The sequence below is a fragment of the Mchenga conophoros genome, linkage group LG15 (genome assembly GCF_057382185.1).
Source record: "Mchenga conophoros isolate Kocher_MC1m ecotype Shallow Benthic linkage group LG15, M_conophoros_male_GT1.1, whole genome shotgun sequence".
Taxonomy (NCBI): domain Eukaryota; kingdom Metazoa; phylum Chordata; class Actinopteri; order Cichliformes; family Cichlidae; genus Mchenga; species Mchenga conophoros.
In genome coordinates this window covers 40,865,687-40,885,863 of record NC_140540.1, presented here as the reverse complement: position 1 = coordinate 40,885,863, position 20,177 = coordinate 40,865,687, and the positions used below count along the sequence as shown (strand labels likewise).

General features: G+C 40.4%; 1 protein-coding gene across 2 annotated transcripts; it reads right to left on the bottom strand.

Moving 5' to 3' along the window:
• Positions 1-492: 492 nt before the first annotated feature.
• On the bottom strand, positions 493-15,210 carry diras1a (DIRAS family, GTP-binding RAS-like 1a). Of its 2 annotated transcripts, none has more exons than XM_085246840.1 (4): positions 14,991-15,210; positions 6,231-6,415; positions 5,550-5,720; positions 493-5,274 (listed from the first exon to the last, which is right to left on the bottom strand). In XM_085246840.1, exons 2-4 carry the CDS (start codon positions 6,366-6,368, stop codon positions 4,984-4,986), a joined length of 600 nt encoding a protein of 199 aa, XP_085102966.1. In that variant the 5' UTR covers positions 6,369-6,415; positions 14,991-15,210; the 3' UTR covers positions 493-4,983. The 2 variants fall into 2 exon arrangements, with proteins under 2 accessions (XP_085102966.1, XP_085102967.1); XM_085246841.1 differs by lacking the exon at positions 14,991-15,210 and adding an exon at positions 14,644-14,784.
• Between the last annotated feature and the right edge of the window lie 4,967 nt (positions 15,211-20,177).

The following is a 20,177-nucleotide window of genomic DNA, read 5'->3' as shown; positions in this document are numbered from 1 at the left end:
CCTGCTCTACCACCTGAGCTACAGCCGTCATATGGCATTTGTATTTCCATGTTGCGACTTTAAGAGCTATTTTGTAGGTAGCACATTAACAGAACAATGCTGCAGGATTATAAAGTGGAGCTTAAGCCCAGGTCAGTAAAGTAGATCAATACAGCTGTTTTAGTATATACACGTATCTATACCTTCACTATGATAACAATCAGATCCGTGCCACCACACAAACTGCTGTCAATGTCAAATTTGTATCAGATGTTTTCTGTTCAGCTCTTTTATTGGCTCTGTGGGAGCGGGGGGAGGGACTACTCCCATCTTTACCACTAAAAAATAATCTGTATTCCGGATTCTTTGGAGTGCAATATATATCCTTTTTATTCATTCATAGTTTGTGAGTGTCATTCATGTTGAGGAAATACAAATGAAAGCATCTTGCGTTCAGATTAAGTCAGTTAACCTGAACATGTACATGCAGTAGTGGAATGATAAGATCGTGAATTTGCTGATAAAAGAATTTATTGGCATCAATAAACTGCTGAGAGTTATTTCTACTGCCCACGTACAAAGTGCAGCCGTTTCTGATATTGCTAAAGCTGAACACAGCTAACAGTGAGGCATGGTGACAGTTCAAGAACACAGCATGATGAAAAGCTTTATACAGTGAAATTAAATACAAAGCTGACGTGTACATAACATGAGCTCGTCTAACGTGTTCTAGCGTTTGTGCTTCGTAAAGTTTTTAAGCTCACTTATTTTCAGATTATAAATTGTCAAGTAAAATGGAAGGAAAGGCATTTTGAATGTAGCACGGTCAGCTTTCCTGCCAGGTAAAGGAACAGCCCAACATTTAGAAATCCTGTTGGTGTGATGAGAAAATACATATCTGAGGTCTTCAAGAGTATTAAATATAAAGGCTAGCTTAGCACAAGGTACACAAAATTCCAGTTTAGCTCCCACTGTGGATCAGCAAAGTGGGGAAACGAGGATTCCCATAAAATCAGTCCAACACCAGCGTTTTCATGTTCCCTGCCCTGCTCAGTGTTAATAATCCGCACTGTTTGGGAGCTAGTATGAACACAGAAATACATGAAAGGAATTAGCATAGCTCCACCGAGCTGTGTCTCTAATGTCCTGCTATAGTTTCATTTGTACACAGCTACACCTGCTTTCACTACGTCAGCCTGGATTTTGTTCAGGCAAAAATAGTGTTTGTTTAAAGTAGCACGAACAGCACAAATATGTACAAAGAGATGTTGTACTGGTCACTGCTGGTCATTGCAATGATGCGCCAGTATGACTGCCATAATGTTCAGAGAGATGTGATTTTTAAACAGGATGATTTGTTATGGGGCAAAAACTGTAATTATTAGAAAAGCTACTTGGATACGTTTAACGTGTGGTTTTAAAAGTTTTCATCCTAAAATGTTTATTACGAGTAACCATAAGAGTTCCAAAGTATAGTGTCTAAAATCAATATTGGAACTATGTTACAATCATGCAGCATAAAACTTCTTTCACAGGTGGATACAAGTATCAAACTTCAAATATTCATTCTTAAATTAATAGTATTTTTATAATAATAAAAGCAATCACTCAAAATCCCACGATGGGGGCTAAACTAGTAAACTACACATGCTTTCTGAATGATGTCAGTGTAAAATTATAAACCATGTGGAAGAAGTCTGAACCCATCGGGTTTTTTATATTCATTTGATAAAAGGCTGTCAGTATAGTAGTGCCAGTAATACTGTTTCAGTCACATCTCCTGAAGCGAACTCTTATAGTTCTCACTGGTTACACAAAGCTCCTCTACGACACACTCAAAAATAATGTTGTTTACGGTGGTTCAGGATTTACTCAGACGACCTGTGGCTCTGTCTCCTGCATCTGTGTGTTGGATTCTGAACCATAAAATAATGTAAAAAGCACCTTGAGTAAGAAACTCAGGTGAAAATATGAAAATCTGAGTGGCAAAAGGGGTGTGACATGCAAATTTTGGAGTTTGGTACACTCTAACAGGTCCAGTGACATGGCTGATCGAGACACGTCTCACATGTTTCTGGTTATTTTAAATAAAATGTTTGCTTAGTTTGATTCTTTTTCAGGACAGTCAGTTAACATGAAGTCAGCTTAAAAGAAGAATTAGTTACTGTGATATTTTAGCTTTAACACGCTGGTAAATTTTGTAAAACACATTCTCAGCTTTGGAACAGGACTTCTTGTTCCTTAGATGTGACATTACTTTCATGGGAATATCAAAAGTCAGCACAAACATTTGATATTACATATAGGAGTGAGTCAGATCTCATAGTCAGACCCCGGAGCGAAATGACGGCAGAGATGCATCTCACAAGCTCAGGCAGTGCAGCTACGTGCACATATTTATGCAAAGCTCCTGTTTGATGCACTCAGAGATGCACAGACAACTGTTTCACAGTTTCTGCCACATTGAAAATAATATTTGAGTCTTATGGTCTTCTAAGCCGCAGGTTTCCTATTTGAATAATGACCAACATTAGCATTACTGACTAACCTGAGCTTTGAGGTCAGTTTCTTTTTATTAATATGTAAACTGTCATGACCACTGATCAGTGGCCGTGAGTACTGTCTAAAAAGACCTGGGAAAATCCTGCACTGTAAGATGGTAAAAGATGTAACCCTGTCCTTGGTAGAGAAATGACTGTTTCCTTTTCATTTTAATAGTAACGTATATTAATTATTTAAAAGCATCCAAAGTCAGGGTCAGCCAATCAGAGGAAAGCTACATTGCAGGGGAAGGAGCTAAAACAGCTTATTTGAGACGGACGATTAACTGAGGAATGGCACCAAGGCCTGTGATCAATAACGATCACTGTGAAACTGAGGCTCACAATAAAAATACAGAGCTAGAAACTAGCAGAGTGGACCTGTTTTAATAATGTTTGCCTCTCTGTCCTGACCCTGGTGTGTGAAAATAACTGATCTTTTAAGAACCACAAAAGTAGTTTTGGAATTAATTAATTAAAAGCATCTAAAAACTATCAACACTAACAGATAGTGAGTTAGCATTGCATAAGCATAAGACAGCACAGTTCATTATCTTAGGTTTGCTGGAAGTTTCCCCTGCTGCTTCCAGTCCTTGTGCTAAGCTAGACTAAACACGTCCTGGCTCCATCTCTGTGCTGGACACGCAGAGATGAACCACTACAAAAGGTGCTTCCAGATATTTTGGATTGTTCCTTTAAATCACTTATACAGTAGCTGCATGCTTCCCTGCACCTCCCTGCTAATGCTAACAATGTTTTGTTTTCTGTGTGTTTGATGAAAATGAAAACAGTGCAAAAGGCCAGTTGGAAAATCACTGAAGCCGTTTTGTAGTTTCCTGCTGAGTTAAGGTGAAATCTGATGTTTCCACTGCAGTCCGTCAGCTGAGAGTTCAGAGGCTAAACACTGTTAGCTTGCATGTTGAAGATCTAATCACAGCAGAAAGCTGAGCTCCAAGATAAAAAACAGCCACAGCCACCAAGGAGGGAATCACAATAGAAAAGCAGTTAGACTTCTTAGATAAAGGATTATTTAATTATTTTTCTGCCCTATCTGCAGGACGGAGAATAAATGTCTGGTATATATGTGATGAATAGTCCTGAGGCAGCCAATCAAGAGTGCCACAGGATTTCAAAAACGTAAACCATGCTCCCCTCTGCCACTAGGGGGCAGCAAGCAGCCACAAATGTTCTTTTTGGGAATGCCTAATATATTAGCATGCTAGCATGTTTTAGCAAACCTGACAGCCCCAAATACTAGTGTTGAGCATGTCATACAGATGACTAAAGTAAATGTAGTATCACTGAGTTCATTTTCTGCAACATCAGATTTAGCATGCTAACATGTTCCATCCAGTTCCTGGGTTTCTTGCTCATCATTGCATGTTGCTAGAATGTCAACGGGGGACAAGTGAAAGCAGGCCAAAAGAGTTTCATCATTCTTGTGAGCTAATGGTTAATAGTTAATAACTGTTAGATTTTAAAAACTAGTGCTTTCTGGTTGTGTACTTAAACTTAGCTTAAGTGTGAAGCCTGCTGCGCTGGTTTTATTTCCACTATTTTAAGCAGCATGCCGAAAAATAAAATCTTACACAGGAACTACTCTGCTTTTTCTTACTTTGTTACATAAACATTTGAACATGTATTTATTGGGATAAACTCCTTGAGATGTACCATCTTGTGTTGTAGGAGGTCATGTTAAATTAATTGATATCCAGGGTACCACTATAGCTCACCTGGCTGCACAGGTGACCCTGTGAAGGCTATAGTCCTTTAAGTCCACCCTAGGTTGTTGTTTGTGTGTGTGTTTGGGTTTTAACTGTTTTCTTTTTGTTTACACAGTCATCTGCACACAAGCATTGCATGCTGCCCCTCGGCAGGCTTCCAACAGTGGGCCAATTCACACAAAGGACTCGGAGAGAAAGGGACCTTTACAAACCATGGAGGAGAGAGCTGGTTTTAGACAGAACTGAGGGGCTCTATAAAGGGCCAGTATACAATGAGTTTCTGTGAACTAAGAATCATGCAAGTCTAATGTTGTCGAGTCCCAGAAACATAATGAGCTGAAAATAAGATCATCTCTAAAATAAAGCTGTCAGGACCAGTTGGGTTGGTCCTGTAGGAACTGCTGGAACAAACTCGAGCTTAACCATAATCTGATTTTTGGCTCAACATTTACAATGACATTAGTGAAGTACTCCTTACTCTTTCATGTAATTGTTAATAGTGGCAGGAGTTAGTTGAGTGTGTAAAAAGTTTTTTTGTTTGCTTTTTTTACAAATAGTTTAGACCATAAACACAATCCATGTCAGGTGTAGCAGGAGCCCGAGGTCTTGATATAAATATTCAAATATTCCAGATTCCATTTTAAGTTATTAGTCATTTTGTTCATTTGGGCTCTAGCATTCAGACAGACTCTAAAGTCTGTGAGTCCTTTGCAGTGAGTCCTCTGCAGCTGCCAGCTGCTCTACATGACACTGCACTTTCCCTTCAGCTTGTCAGCTCGTTTCTGTTTTCCCGACCGTTTCCCGTCGATGCTCAGGCTCATGTCCCGCTTCTTCTCTAGGGCCAGCAACTCCTGGAACAGTTCCTTGACGTTGGTGTTTGTCTTGGCCGACGTCTCCATGAAGGCACACTTCCAGGCAGCCGCCTGAGCCTCACCTTCCTTCATCTCCACCTCACGCTGAGCCGTTTCATCGCTTTTGTTGCCCACAAGCATGATGGGAATGGATTCCACGCTGCCTTTAATGGCCAAAACCTAAATGGGCATGAGATAACATCAGTTAGGACTAAACATTAGGTCATCAAAGATGAAGCTGTCAGTCCTGAGCATGACTTCTGCAGTGAACTGCATATCACTGAGGCATTTTTCACTTTGTTTCTGCACCACCAGACTGACGGTATCATCTGTGGAGGTGTGTGTTTGGTGTGTGCTTCAACATCTGTGATAACAATGGCGTTGGAAAACCAAAGTTTCTGAAAGATTTTTGTGAGTTTAATGTGCAGTGGTGCAATTAATCTGCAGAGTGTGACCTGTTGATAGATGGGTTTGAGCTCCTCCAGTGACTGGCGGCTGGTGATGGAGTACACTAGGATGAAGGCATGGCCTCTGGAGATAGACAGACGCTGCATGGCGGGAAACTGGTGACTTCCTGTTGTGTCAGTAATCTCCAGCGTGCAGACGCTCTTATCACAGCTGATCACCTGCAGGGATGACAGGCACTGATGTCAGGTATTAACAGTGACAGCAGATTTGATAGGAGGGTTTCGTTTACACATTTCTGTTACTGCAGTGTGGAAGGAAACATTATCCAGACGCAAGTGTCAGTTTCTTTTTAACTGCTTCAGCCAACCAGCTTTTTCTGCTTCTTATCTGAGATGCCCCAGATAGCAATGAATCAGTGCTGATGGCCTTATGATAATTCATAAAATGGTTCTAAGCCAAATATAGCAAAAATATTCTACATCAAACTTGAGCCAATTTTGGTCAAGACCTGGTGCACTTAATAGTTTGCTGTGAAGACTGAATAGAGCCCAAATAACACTAAACGATGTGGGTGATGTTTGGCAAAGCTATGGCATGGTTGGGGCTCATTTACTCACTCTGTGTTAGTAATTGCAGAAACCTTAAATGTATGCACATTTCATTCATGGTATTAGAAACTTTTACAGCCAAACTTTCTGATCATGCGTGAAGATGCTCAAGAGCCCCACCTGTCTGTAGGTGTCCTCGACTGTGGGGATGTAGGTGTCTCTGAAGGTGCCTTTCACGAACCGAAGCACCAGCGAGCTCTTCCCCACCCCGCCGGCACCGAACACCACCACCCGGTAGTCATTACTCTGCTCTGGCATTCTGGGAACTACAGTTCACCTGCTTCTCTGGCTCTACGATCTGTAAGCTAAAGAAGACAGGACAAGAACATAAGCTGGATTATTTAATACGACTGGATCAAAATGAAAGGGTCAAAACGATGTCCTGCACATTATATCACCTTAAACATTGCATTCATTTGAAGTGTGGGGCTAAAAGTGAAGTGTGGACAACTACTCTGTTTCCCTAGGTGTCCATGAAGGTAGCAGAGCACCTTCCAGGTCCACCTAAGGTACAAGATAGTAAAAAGCCCAGCTTTGCTTGTGCCTCGTGTAGCTCATCTCACCTTTATAAGAACACTTTATTTAGTTTTGTTAAAGCTTTACACCTTACAGCTCACCCACACCGAGTTTTACACGTGCCTGTCGACAGTTATTTGATGGCCAATGAATTCAATTTAGATTCATCACTCTATACAACTTGTTTTCAGTCCAGTCTTGTGTAATTTGGTATACCTCGGCCTTTTCTTCCTGTTTCACCTCTTTAACGATGTCTCGTTGACAGCCAGACTTCCACAGAGACCATATCTGATGAATCTTTGGCGAACAGTCGATGGATCGAGGGTCAGATGCGTCTGTCATGTCCTGTGTCAGGTCTTAGCTGCTTTTTTCCTATTTCTTAAGGACAGGACTTTCGGATGCTGTTCATCGGATGTAGATAGTTTTTCAGGCCAATTTTGTTCAATTTTCAACTATTTTTGTTCACAACACAAGACTGACAAAAAATGCCAAGACATGGCAAGTTTTAGCTAAAAGCCCTCGGAATCACTTTGCTGGTGCAAAACTACTATCTTACATCTATTTGTGTTACCTTTTGCATTTAGAGATTCAACACTTTCGTTGTATATATGCAGTGACAATAAAGGGCTATTCTACTCTATTGTATTCCTTTCTAACTGAAGAATTTGAAACAAATGATGTGTTTTTGTGACATGCTGGTAATAACCAACAATTAAAACTGGTCCTTTGCTAAGTTGTCATCCCTTAAGTTAGGTCCCTTTTTGTGTCTAAATAATTCAAAGGTAACTTTTACGCAAGTTCACAAAGAAAAAACACTCCTCTAAAAATGATCAGGTATAATGACCGGACTTTAAATTATTGAAAAATCATTGAAATGACTGAAAAATGTAGAATTTTTCTTTTTGGTTTTTCTTTAGTACTTACTTTCATTATTGGTTTAATCACTTGAAACAGTACAAATACATACAGGCAAATTTAAGTAATTTCAGGATTTCCAGGCTGTGAGCCTCCCTCCACCCCTTCAGAATGACTAACGTGCACAAATGACACTTTTCCATGTCGTTAAAGAGGAGAGCTGAAAACAAACCCCAGAGAAGGAAAGACAACAGCGAGTCTAAAGGGAGCTCCTTCTCCTCCTCACCAACGTCACCACCTCCTTATCTCTGCCACAGATTCAGACCACCAGCCAATCACCACCTCGTTAATCCATCAGCATGACGAGCATCACACATACACCTGCCTCATGATAGCTTCCATTGTGTTTCTGGATATAACCATGGCAGCATCTCAATGTACTGTGTGTGTGTGTGTGTGTGTGTGTGTGTGTGTGTGTGTGTGTGTGATAAAGAGAGAGAGTGTGTTTCCAGTCGCCGTGGTGACGGCACTGAGAGAGGAGAGCAAACATGTCATCGGCACCAGCAGGGCTGTTGTCAAGGTAACCTGCCTGCCCACATCACTTGATGTCACTTCCTGCGCGGAGGCAGGCAGCAGGGAAAACACCTCCAACTAAAGCAGCAGCATCAGAGCTGCAGACACAGAATCTAAAAAAAACAGACCAATGTGAGACCAGGATATGAATTTCATTATTCTAATTATTACTGTCATTGCTACTGACAGTGCAGGCCTGCTTTAAATGGAGACGAAGCAAGAACGATAAAAATTATTTTTATCGTATAAGTTGTGCTTAAAAAGATTATTCCACTCTGCTCAGCTCACCAATCGATCAGACTGATAAAGAAAAATCTTCTATAACAGGCAAAAGTCAAGTTATTTGGTGGATTACGCCCTCTGATGGGCCAACACACAATAAACACAAAACTCTATCCACAGCCTCGTTCATAATCCGTCATCCTGTTTTATCATAGTCATGGAGAGGATCTCAGGGCGAAGTTGAGGTGCGTCCGTTTTTGCAGATGAACACAAATGATAGCATGCACTGATGAAAGTCAGCTCTTTCAGTCTAAGGCCATTGTTCTCCAGCAGAAAAAGTCGATTCTTTCTCACTCCAAGCTCCAGCTGCTGAGGTAACCCTCTAAGTAGAGCTGGGCGATAGAACGATAACGATATGTATCGCGATATAACTTTTACTCGATAGAGAAATTAAGCTATCGCGATAGACCTCGCCGCTCTTGTCCTCTTAAAATAAAAAAAAAATAAAAAATAAAAAAAGGTCAGCCGATCCAAATTAAGTAGCGCAGAGCCGAACCAATCACAGCCGCAGCGTCACGTCGCGTGACTTGTTACGTACAGCACAAGTGCCAAGCCGCACGTGTGTTTGTTTGGGAAGCAGCCAGCGGGTAATGGAGGAAATGAGTGTGCCGACTAGAAAAATCAACCGAGCGTGACTGAAGAGAAAACAGATGATGGTTCCAACGCCGGAGAGATTGTCGAACGGAAGAGCCATAGAAGTTCCGTAGTGTGAAGGTATTTCAGCTATTTCAAGTCTGACAAAAAACAGAGTAGCGTGCACTGTAAATTGTGCCGAAATCAAGTCTGGAAATACAATAAACTGGTGCATGCGTCACACTGTGCGCCACGTTATTGTTTCGGTGAAATGAATTTCTACAATACTGTTACTGTTAATTCTACTCTCTGCAGTGTTTAAATGCTTACATATACACACAGTTACTGTCCCTCCACACATACGACTCGGTTCTGCTTCTATGCCCCAGCTTTGTTTACTTTTTCCCACCGAGGCTTCTAGACTTCTGATTGGCCGACATTTCGGCACGGTTAGGAATCTAGCGCCACCTGCTGCTTTGGCATGTTCATAGCAGCGTTTCCCTTCATTTCTGCCTTTATGTGTGGACGGGATTATTTTTTAAAACGAAAACAGAAAATCTCCGTTTTCAAAAATACCCGTGTACGTGTGGACGTAGCCTCAGTCTCTGACTGGAAGCGCTAATTCGTCATTCGGCTTTTGTCAGACTAAAGTAACTGTTAAAACTGTTTGAAAAGCTCAGCTATACAACAAGGAGAGATTGAGAATTTCCTTTTAGTTCTCAGTTTATTTGATATTGACAAAAGTTAGTCAGTTTTGTCTGTTCTTCTGTAAAACAAACTAAGATTTATTTTTAGAATTAATATTTTGTTTCTAAGTGGAATTGACAATTTAGTCTGTTTCGTTTGTTCTATTTTGAAACTTAAACGCTTTAGCGGCTGCCTTTTGTGTAGTTTGTAATATTTGCCTTTATTTATCTGAAAAAGTCTCATGTTCCTTAAGTACATCTACCCTGTTGAACTTATTATGGGAAATAAATATTTAAATAAAAACAAGCTGCTGATCATTTCACATTTTACTTGTGAGCAACGGCACATTTAAATCTTACAAATATAGTTATTTGGCTTATATCGTGATAGATATCGTTATCGCCTGAAATGAAAAAAACATATCGTGATATGAAAAAATCTCATATCGCCCAGCTCTACCTCTAAGGTATGAGGAAAAAAACACTCTTTACTCAAAATGATAGAGATTTTCATTGAACTGCCTTTGAGCTAAGTTTAGACTGGGACTTGCCCACTTCATGCTCCTAACTGTTATTTTGCTCAGCCTAGAGCCACTAAAAAGGAAGTCGCTGAGGTGGTTGATCAGGATGCCCTCGGGTGCACTGAGGAGCTTATATCCAGCCAGCATATCATCCAGCTAGGAAGTTTCTACAGATGCCTCAGGATTTCTGAAATATTACTTTGCTGCTTTAGTGGCCTGCTTCTTTAAGAATTTAACTCAATAAATATTTAACTTTCAAAATGTAAGAGTTGAAAAAAGACTCAAGGTGGAGCCTCCCTCTTTTTATTGTGTCGAGCTAAAGTTGAGTTTGTATCAGGCCGTATAAAAAATGCAGTTTTATCAAAGCCACCTGCATTGCTCAGTCAGGCACAATGTGAACACAGTGTGACATCGGTCTGTTAGTTTCACTCCATAAATTTTAAACAAGCTGAGTTACTGGTTTGAAAGGGTGAATTTTAACGTAAACCACAACCTTACCCAGTAACTTTAACTTTTTACAGAAATTTTAATGAAGTGATTAATATTAACATTACATCAACATTTTAGAATAGTATTAATGCTATTTTTTGTAGTATTGTTAGCAGCATTGTTTAGCCTGTTCATGCTGTTGGCTGCTATAGGGTGTCACCTTTCATGAATTCAAGCCTGTTGCTAGATGGTTGCTAGGCAACATGACAATATTATAATATATCATGTATTATTTAGATATTGCAGAGTTATATGAATGTTAGTGTTGTGAAATTAAAATGATAGCATTCTTTTTTTTTTAGCTATTATAGGTGTGTAAATGCTAAAAACAGTCCATTTTAGCCTATTGCTAGTTGGTTGCTAAGACGACACGATAGCAGCATAATAACTGATATAGATGAGAACCTACAGGGGGCGTGTGCAGACTCTGTGCCAAGTTTGGTTTCTCACCTCCTGACTGTTTAGAATGAGTTGGCAAACATAGAGAGATTAAATGTATATATTAAGATTCTTGTGACACATTGTGTCCTTTTTCTTTCTTTTTTCTGTATTTGTTTATTTTTCCCCATCCTTAAATCCATCCATTTTTCTTATCCAATTCAGGATCGGGTGGGTGGGGGCCTGGCAAGAGACAGGGTACACCTAGGACAGCTCGCCAGTTCGTCACAGGGCTGTTCACACTCACATCCACACCTACAGCATGTTTAGAATCATGGGTTAACTGAACAACCATGTCTGACTGTGGGAGGAAGCTGTGGGTCCTTTCTTATTGTTTTTCCATTTTTTCTTACCACATTCAAACCTTTCCCCTTTGTGCCTTACTGTGTGTTAATATAAGACATTCTATTAATAGTTTTCGTCTATTTCTTCTATAGCTTTGGTGATTTAAATGAAACTTCACAGGATTTAATGAAGGATTACAACGAACCCGAAACATGAAATTATTAACACGTTATGTAATTTCCCTCCTGTCTAAAATAAGAAGGTGTGACCTGAAAAAAATAGCACAAAGTTCACACACGCATTTTATCGCGTAACACTCAGTCACTTCCTGAAGAGTTAACAGAACCTTGAAGTCTTCATTCTAAAATGTAACAACTGGCGGTATAGAAATGTTATTTTTTCTCTAAAAAGAGAAGCGTCACCACAATGTGACTGCATGAACTCATTCATGTCCCCACATCGTGAGAAATCCAAGTACTCACACTTACACTGAGGTTGCTGCAGTTTCACACCTCCAGCTGAACTCCTCACATCATTCACACTCTGTTGAAAATCTCAGTGTTTAATATCCTGCAGCAAAGAGCTGAATGTGATTCAGAAAGCCACTTCTTCCTGGAGATGAGTTGGAGTTGCTGTTAACTCTCTGAGATGTTTGTGGAGAATAACATCTGAATGAATCGTAAACTGAAAGCTTTTCAGATAAAATCTGATTTTGAGGCGTGAACATGTGGGAAGCGAGTATACCGGTCCAACAGGAAGCTTGCAGCAGACTGAGGAGTACAAAAATGCAAATAACTCATATTTCAGTACTGTACTTTTTCCTTCTACTTGTGTCACTAAATACTTGTGCCTGTCTGCTTGCCAGATCAAAATTTTAGGATTTGATTAAGAAGTGGATTTTAAAAAACACACATTCTCCTCTAAAAGCATCCAAATGCTCCTGCTTCTCAGATGTGAGTTTGTTTCTTTTCTGTTTCCAGCCTTTAATCGATCCATTTTCTATTCTTTATCCAGCTGGAGGTTGGAGCAGTCTAAGTAGAGATCTTCCTCCCTCTGCCATCTCCTCCAGGTCTTCCAGGGATACTGAGGCAATCCCAAGTCAGCCACAGGGCATAATCACTTCAGCGTATCCTGGGTCTGTCCCCGAGGTCTCTGAGCAGGCACACAAGAGGCATCCCATTCAGAGCCACCTCAGCTGGCTCATTTCTTAAGGAGGCTCCTCGCTGCATTTCCACTTACTTATTTTTTAATTTTAATTTGTTTTTGGCTTTTAAATATGAGGATAAGTAAGAGGATGATCAATGTTATAACTGGACTATTAATACAAAAATACAAAAAGAGTAAGATACATTCCAGAGTAAGATCCATCATATTGACTAAATAAAGCCAAAAGTTTCAAACACTACAGTCGGTGTATCGCTGTGTTTTTGCCATGGACCACAACCATCGCCCACTGGTGGCCATTAAGAAGAACACATCTGCACATCTGTGTTGGCTTCATTTTTCAGACCCGGAAGCTACATTTGTCCTTTTATATTGATATGGATACTCATACACTCATCTCAGGCACACAGCGCTGACACTTCACTTACTTCCAAAGCTTTTTATATGCACTGTTAATGGCAGCACGCAGCATCCTGAACGCCAAACAATCGAACACTTCAGAGAAGAATCAGTCTCAGGCCAACTAAGATTTCTTATGCTTTGCTTTAATGTTTGGTGTTCCTCATGTTTAATGTGGTCTATGCCGCCACAATCATCACAGCACGAGTAACTAATTATCACAGAGCACGTTAGCCAAGCTTTGATCAGCAGTTAGCATTATCCCAGCTAGTTGCTGTAACTGTTTGTAAACGACAGACTGAAAATCAGCTTCTTCAACTGCACAGGTGAGCCTGTCATTGGCTAACAGCCACATGGAGCAGAAACACGTGACGTCAACTCATTCAAAGTGAATGAGAAGTGAGAGCAATGAGGTCTGAAGTGTATCTTTGTGACTCCTGCCAAACTGCAAACTGCGAATTATATTTTTCACTGCGAATATCCAAACCATGCAGCAACATAGTAATAACTAACCTCCAGCTGTGCATGGGCTCATCCCAAATGTTCTTCTGGCTAAAGTTTTCGATGCCATATGATGACATTCCTCTCTCCAGATCAGGAATGATGAGAAGAACTGAACGCTTATCTTACCTGTGTTAATGTGTTTGCATTCGTTTGGCAATGGTTCTATATGTGACTGGTTCAACCCTCTAAGCCACCAGATGTGCATGCTGTTCACTTCTTTTTCCTGTCTGTGCTCACATCCAAAGTTATAGGGTAGATGTAGTATTTAGTATAGTGTCATCCAGACACCAGATAGTTATCTAAACTCCACTAAACCTCATAAATCCTTTTCCGTGGACACTTGAACACCTTTATGAACAGCCACGCTGACCATTTTATGTCAGACTTTGGACCTTTTCTAACTCTCAGAGGCGCCTCTGCCTCTGTTTGCTTTTGGGAACTTGAAGAAGCATCTGACCCGGAAATGGCTAATGACGTCACATGCGCGTCACAGCGCCGACACTAAAGGAAAACTTGAGTTTATCCCTAAGACAGCAACGGCTTTGACTAAAGAGCAGTAAATCATTCTGGGACTCAGTGAGTTTGGTAATCGTTTAACTAACATGTAATAAAAATCAAAATACTATCTGTGTAAATATCATCTCAGTGCAACTGTTGACTTCTCGTGTTAGCTATGACATCACACATAATGCAACATATAGTTCACAAAGTCATTTTTCTTGCACAAACTAATGACACAAAAAGGTTACATCAATCATTGGTAAACAGTATTGATTATGATTTCATTAGCTGTTAAGACACTAAAACAAGCTACTGTATTTACTGCCTGCTCCCTGCCTACATATGCACTCTGAGTATGAACCCAATCTGGATGTGTTCTCCAAACCAGTTATTATCTAAATACTGATCATTACTAAATGCAGTTCACTATTTCTTAACTATAAAGGTGGCTAACTAAAGTATACTTGACTCAAATACCATTTATCAATGATGATGACTTCCATCACTGAGTATGATAAGGCTGGGCTGCTGATCATTCTGTTCTGAGACTTGCACCACATTTCGGTCACCGTGTGACTGTTCTTTAAGTTAAAACTCAAAAAGCATCTTCACTACAGCAGCTTTTACGGTACTATTTTTTGTGCTCGTGATGGCATTTCACGACTATAAAACACTGTCACGACACACACACACACACACACACACACACACACACACACACACACACACACACACACACACACTGACCTGCAGCTTTGTTCTCTCAATCAGCTGCAGCTCCTCGGTGTCATTACCTCCTCACATCATGTTAATCACTGTGACTGCACTCAATAGTAAGACTGCTCCTCGGGCGTGCGCGTAGTCGGGCACGCGCGTCTATAACCATTATATGAACGCGCACACCTATGCGCGCGCGCACAGATTGTTGGAATACAGTCAAACCAGCACCGAGCCGGGTGGTGAAATCAGACCGGCCGTGGAGCTCTGCTCCTCGGCTGCTGCCCGACATCCTCCCCGGCTGACGGTGCGTTTGTTTTTTTCCGGTGTGAGTGTCAGCGCAGTGGCGGGTGTGGGTGTGATGCCTGCGGACTCACCTTATCTCCGCGGATCCTCTCCGTCGTTCCCTGTGAGTGTGTGTGTGTTTGCGGGGTTTGTCTACTCCGGAGCGGCTGTGAGCAGCCTGAATCCTCGGCTGTCTGACTCACACCATCATCATCACCATCATCATCATCACCATCATCAGACCTGCTGCTGCTGCTCAGCGCACACCAGACCTCCTCTTCCTCCTCCTCCTCCTCCTCCTTCTCCTCCCTCCTCCATCACCTCCTTCCGCGACTCCGCTGGCAGGACAAGACTTCCGTTCGAATGGATTTTCAGAATAAAGGGCTCTTGCGGATGATCTTACTGAAGTTACAGACTGCATACAATATTATTTAAAGCTTCAAATCCGCTACACCAAATATCTGTATTCTCAAGGATAAATGGGTAGCACTAAAACATGCTAAAGATTTCAATTGTTACCTTCAGTAGTTGGCTGTGTAACCCTTTAAGGCACATTCGTCAGATTTGAGGTTTTCTGCTGTGAAAAAAGAGACAGTAAATAAATTAAGGCTTCTTTTCCTCCTCGCCCAAATTTGAACATTTTTAGCTTTTTTAATCCCCGCACTCCCCCCGTTACACTCACCCGTACACATCACCGATAATAAATACGATTATAAAACTTTCTGTGAATAAATAACTTTCATTGTGTTTTTTTCTATTTTCAAAGCATTACGCGCTTTTAGGTTGAAGGCTGAGAATAACCGGAAGTCTTCTTTTCATCCTCCTCCTCTAAAATAAAAATACATTTTTCTTCACCTTCACCTCCTTTAGCGTCAGTCAGACACGTCATCGACAGGAAAAAATGCAATGAGCAGAATAAATAGAATACAGTAGAAGTAAAAATCACGCTTGAATCCTATCAGGTTACATTAGAAATACGCAGTATTGGCTGTTCAGGCTGCCTGTAATATAAGCTGTGTACCTGTTAGTGATCAAATGTCCCTGTTTAGGGTTGTGTGACTCCTGATCGTCTGATCAAATGTACCAAAGTCATTTTGTGTTTTGGTTTTCCTTCAAAACAATTATCTCGATCCTTCTTTCATCAAAAGGAAAACAATAGATGCAAATCAGACTAGTGTAATGTTACGTAATGTTACAGTGAGGCTTCAGTAGTGAGTGATCGATATCGCATTGATTATTGTCCCGTGGTGCATGAGGACAAAGAGCTGCTGGTATAACAGATGAAGCATGTGTTGCTTGCAGGTTTGGGGATTGCATCTTGGTGTTTACATTGATATGGTTATGTGTAAGTGTTTGGAGTTATCACAGGCTACAATCTAAATTTTGCGTCATGGAAAAGTGAAGAGGCTGGAAGCGCTTTCCTGATGACTTCATGCTCTTAATTGTTAGTTTGAAGTCTTACTGAACACAGCATGATGATACTCTGTAAGTTATGGTCCCACTTATACTCTTAAAGGACCATCAAGAAGTGTAACAAAGCTTTTGTGACTAACAAGTCCACTGTTCCCCACAAATAGACTATATTTGGGCAGAGCAATATTATATTTTGTGACTTACTTTAATTTTATTATCTACCTGAGACAACAATGTGACTGATTTCCTAATGTTTCCGTTTTTTTTCTCAAAGTTGTAGTAACCAGCTTGGCTCCGGTCCTCCTCGTCTTGTGTTTCCCTGACTGCAGGTTAAACTGTTGTGGCATTTCTAAAGATCACTCATGTGTCTCAAGCCTCTTTTACAAACTCCATCTCCAGTGTCTTGAACTGCAGCTGCTGATGACAGTTTGAAATCTGCTCCAGATCTGACTAATAAGACCCTCCAGCAGGTGGAGAACTGCTGCCGCTACAAGGCTGCAGAGAACAAAAGGCTGCAGCTGCAGTCCAAGATGGTGGAGCTGGAGTAAAGGGATCGGTACTCCTGATAGCCTTTTTCTGTTGTAACTGAGCACTCAAAGCACGTTGTACTGTAAGCCACATTTATTAGTTTCTAACTTACTCACAATCACATGCTGATGCAACCCCCCCCCCCCCCCTCCCCCCCTATCTCCTGATCATCCATAAAGAGATGATAAAGCATTGGAGAGTCAGCTGATTATTCATCTATCATTTATTGTCAAAGAATACATAGTATTATTTAATCATTAATTTAAGTATATGTGCACCTTTTTTAAATGGGTTGCTTCTGAAGGATGTCTGCGCTCACCATTAGACATGGGGTGAGGGGCTTGGTGGTTTGCAAGGAGCCCAGTAGACATCTGGGCATCTCCTAGGTGAGGTGTTTCAGGCATCTCTCCCTGGGAGGAGACGCCGGGGAAAACTCAGGATACACTGGAGAGATTTTGTCGCTCAGCTTGCTGGGAATCCCTCAGTGTTTGCCAGGAGAGCTGGAGGGTTGGGTGGGGAAATCCAGATAAGTTGCATATGTATAAGTGGTGGATGGGTGCACAGTATCCCTCAGTTTGTAAGTCAGAGTCAGCTGATTTATATTGTCTGTATTACTGATATTGCAGCCAGGGGATGCTACTGTGTTGCTAAAATCGCTTTTTACTGATAATGACTGCTAAAAAAATGTGTGGTCTTAGCCTTCTGCTTTTCTTTTCCTTTTTTTGCGGATGAACGGATGGATTTAAAAAAAAATGCTGAATGTGTTGGAAAGACCCGGATAAAGTAAAATAGAAACACGGTCACTTATCTCCCTCTAGCGGGAACGATGAAGCACTGCAAAGCTAACGTTTATGTGATGGTAATGAGTCAATGTCTACTATACTGAAACAAAGGTAATTAGGCTGTCAAACATTCTGTTAACAGTTTAATAATTATTCTAAACTTAGCCAGGTGAATTTCAATATTCATCAGTTTTTTGACTGTTGTTGTTCATAATCGGAAATTAATGTTTTTCTTGATAAACTGGTTTGATGCATTTGAGGTTTTGCCCAGTTTGATCAGATATTTCCTGAATGCAGCTAAATTTAGGTTTTGTATTTAGACAGAGAGGCAGGTTTCAAGAATACTATAGTCTTAGCGATGTTTCTAAAGAAAATCAGCTCTTTACAATTACACATGTAAACTGATAAAAGGATTTATTAAATAATGTCTACAATCAAAGCCAATGTGAACATTTCTCTGAACAAGAAGGAAAAGGATGCAGGAGGAAGTGGCAGAGATTCAGTTCCTGACTGTAAAGTGAACTAAACACAACAAACTAATTAATTCTAATTTAAAGAAACAGAATGAATCACAAGTACTGCATTAAAATATGCTGTGCACAGCACATAGCCTCCATAATGAATGTGAGGAATATTATTTTGTTATGAATAAATTATTATTATAATAAACAGTGTGACATTCTCATATAACATTCTTGTTATTTTGGTGCAGAAGCATCAGTGCACCTCCCGTTCCTCACATTCTCAAATCACGCTGCAGCTGTGAAGGAAAAGGCTGCAGCAGGAGCTGCTTGTCTTCAGGCGTTTCTGACAGAAACACTTTAAAGCCGCTTTCAGAAGTCGGCTGAGGTGATGTGCGAGGAGCAGGTTGTGGTAGATCACTGGGTTCATTCCACCTGGGAGGCTGTGGTCCTGTGTTAAAACAAAAGTCAGCATTGATTTATTATTTCTAGGTATAGTTGATTTTTTTCTCAGTGTTATTTGTGTCTTTACTTGCTGCTTAGTTACCGTTAGAAACTAATATTTTAAGAGCCATAAGTTAGGTTAAATACCATTTGAGTAAATTATTGAATTATACAGTTATATCTACAGTTTTAAGATTTTGGTTTAGGTTAAATGTTTAATGTTTTTCCAGTCCTGATATCCCAACAACACGACTGGTCAATAACACTGATAGCTGTGGAGTAATGTAAATTATAATGATGCAGAAACAACACCAACAATCATATCAAGAAAAAAAAGACCAAAGAACATGTGTAATGTTTGAAACAATAAAGTAAGCCGAGTAAGCTTTTCCTGACCAGCTGGATTCTCAAAGTTTAAGATATATTAAGTTTTATTGTCATTATTAGCAACAACATACATGCATCAAAATTAGAAGCACTGCTGTATTTGGTGCATACAAAGATAAACATTTATACAATAAGAATAAAATATAATTCCTAGAAATATATATCCTGTATTTTCTTCTATCATACATAAAACAATAAATGAGATTAAAAATCTAATGATACCAGCTCAAATGATGGCACAGGTGGGCAGTGGAATAAATGGACATAACAGAGGTGTTTTAGGTTTGGGGCTATTGCACATAAGGTGAATATTCCACAGTGGTGAGCATGTAATTGGTCTGTTGTAAGTACTGAACAGCCTGATGCTGCACTGAAAAAAGCTGTTTTTCAGTCTGCTGGTCCTGAAACTGTGAAGTTTGGCTTGTTGGGCTGATTAATTCTGCAGTCTTACGTGTACTTTTTTTTCCAACAGCTGTTGGATTGATTTCCCTAAACTGCCATCGTTAGTTGTGTGTGGAGTGCAATAACTGTAGACACAGGAGGCAGGAGCCATGAAACACAAAGCCAATTGATTAGAGTCCAAAAAACACAACGAACAGGCAAACAGGGAGCACAGGAAACGCAAACCTACAGCTATGAATGGCAGGACTACGTATACAGTGAGGACTGACTGGGAATGGGAGACACAAGGGGAACAAAAAATAGGTGAGGACACCTGAGACAACAAGCTACCAAAGTACAACAGGAACAGAGACAAACTACACTGAAGAACAAGAACACAGGAGGACGCAAACACAACAAATAATCAACTAAACAACTAAAACCTCTCAGCAATCAAACTAAATCTTTAAAGCACAAAAACTTTACACAGTGGAAACTTATATAGAAATCAGCTGTGATTCAAACAGTGAATGAAAAGATATTCCTTTTTTATGTAATGTGTTTGTCTTCACCTTAAGGATCCCGTCTCACTGCTTTGACTTTATATTTTTTATTCCACATGCATTTGAATATCATCTGAGCTTTCTCTGTTTTTAGCCACATTTAATGAGGTGTGATTCATGTGTCCCTCTCAGACTGATGCGTCTGTTCATTTGTGCGTAAACAGTGAGGATAACTTTAAAAGGATGATTTGCTTTTGTACTGAGTTCAGCGGTCTTTAACAAAACCTTTTTCTATTTCCATATAACTCCCCCCCCCCCCCCCCCGACTCTGTCTCCTCCCCCCCCCTCTCTCCCTCTCTCTCTTCTCTCTGTGATCTTCA

Bases quoted from the DNA above. Each gene is read 5' to 3' on its own strand.
- diras1a (XM_085246840.1), bottom strand. From the start codon at position 6,368: ATGCCAGAGCAGAGTAATGACTACCGGGTGGTGGTGTTCGGTGCCGGC. The intron at 5,721-6,230 runs GTGGGGCTCTTG...TCATCCCTGCAG, and splicing joins TCGAGGACACCTACAGACAG to GTGATCAGCTGTGATAAGAG. The intron at 5,275-5,549 runs GTCACACTCTGC...ATGCCCATTTAG, and splicing joins TCAAACCCATCTATCAACAG to GTTTTGGCCATTAAAGGCAG.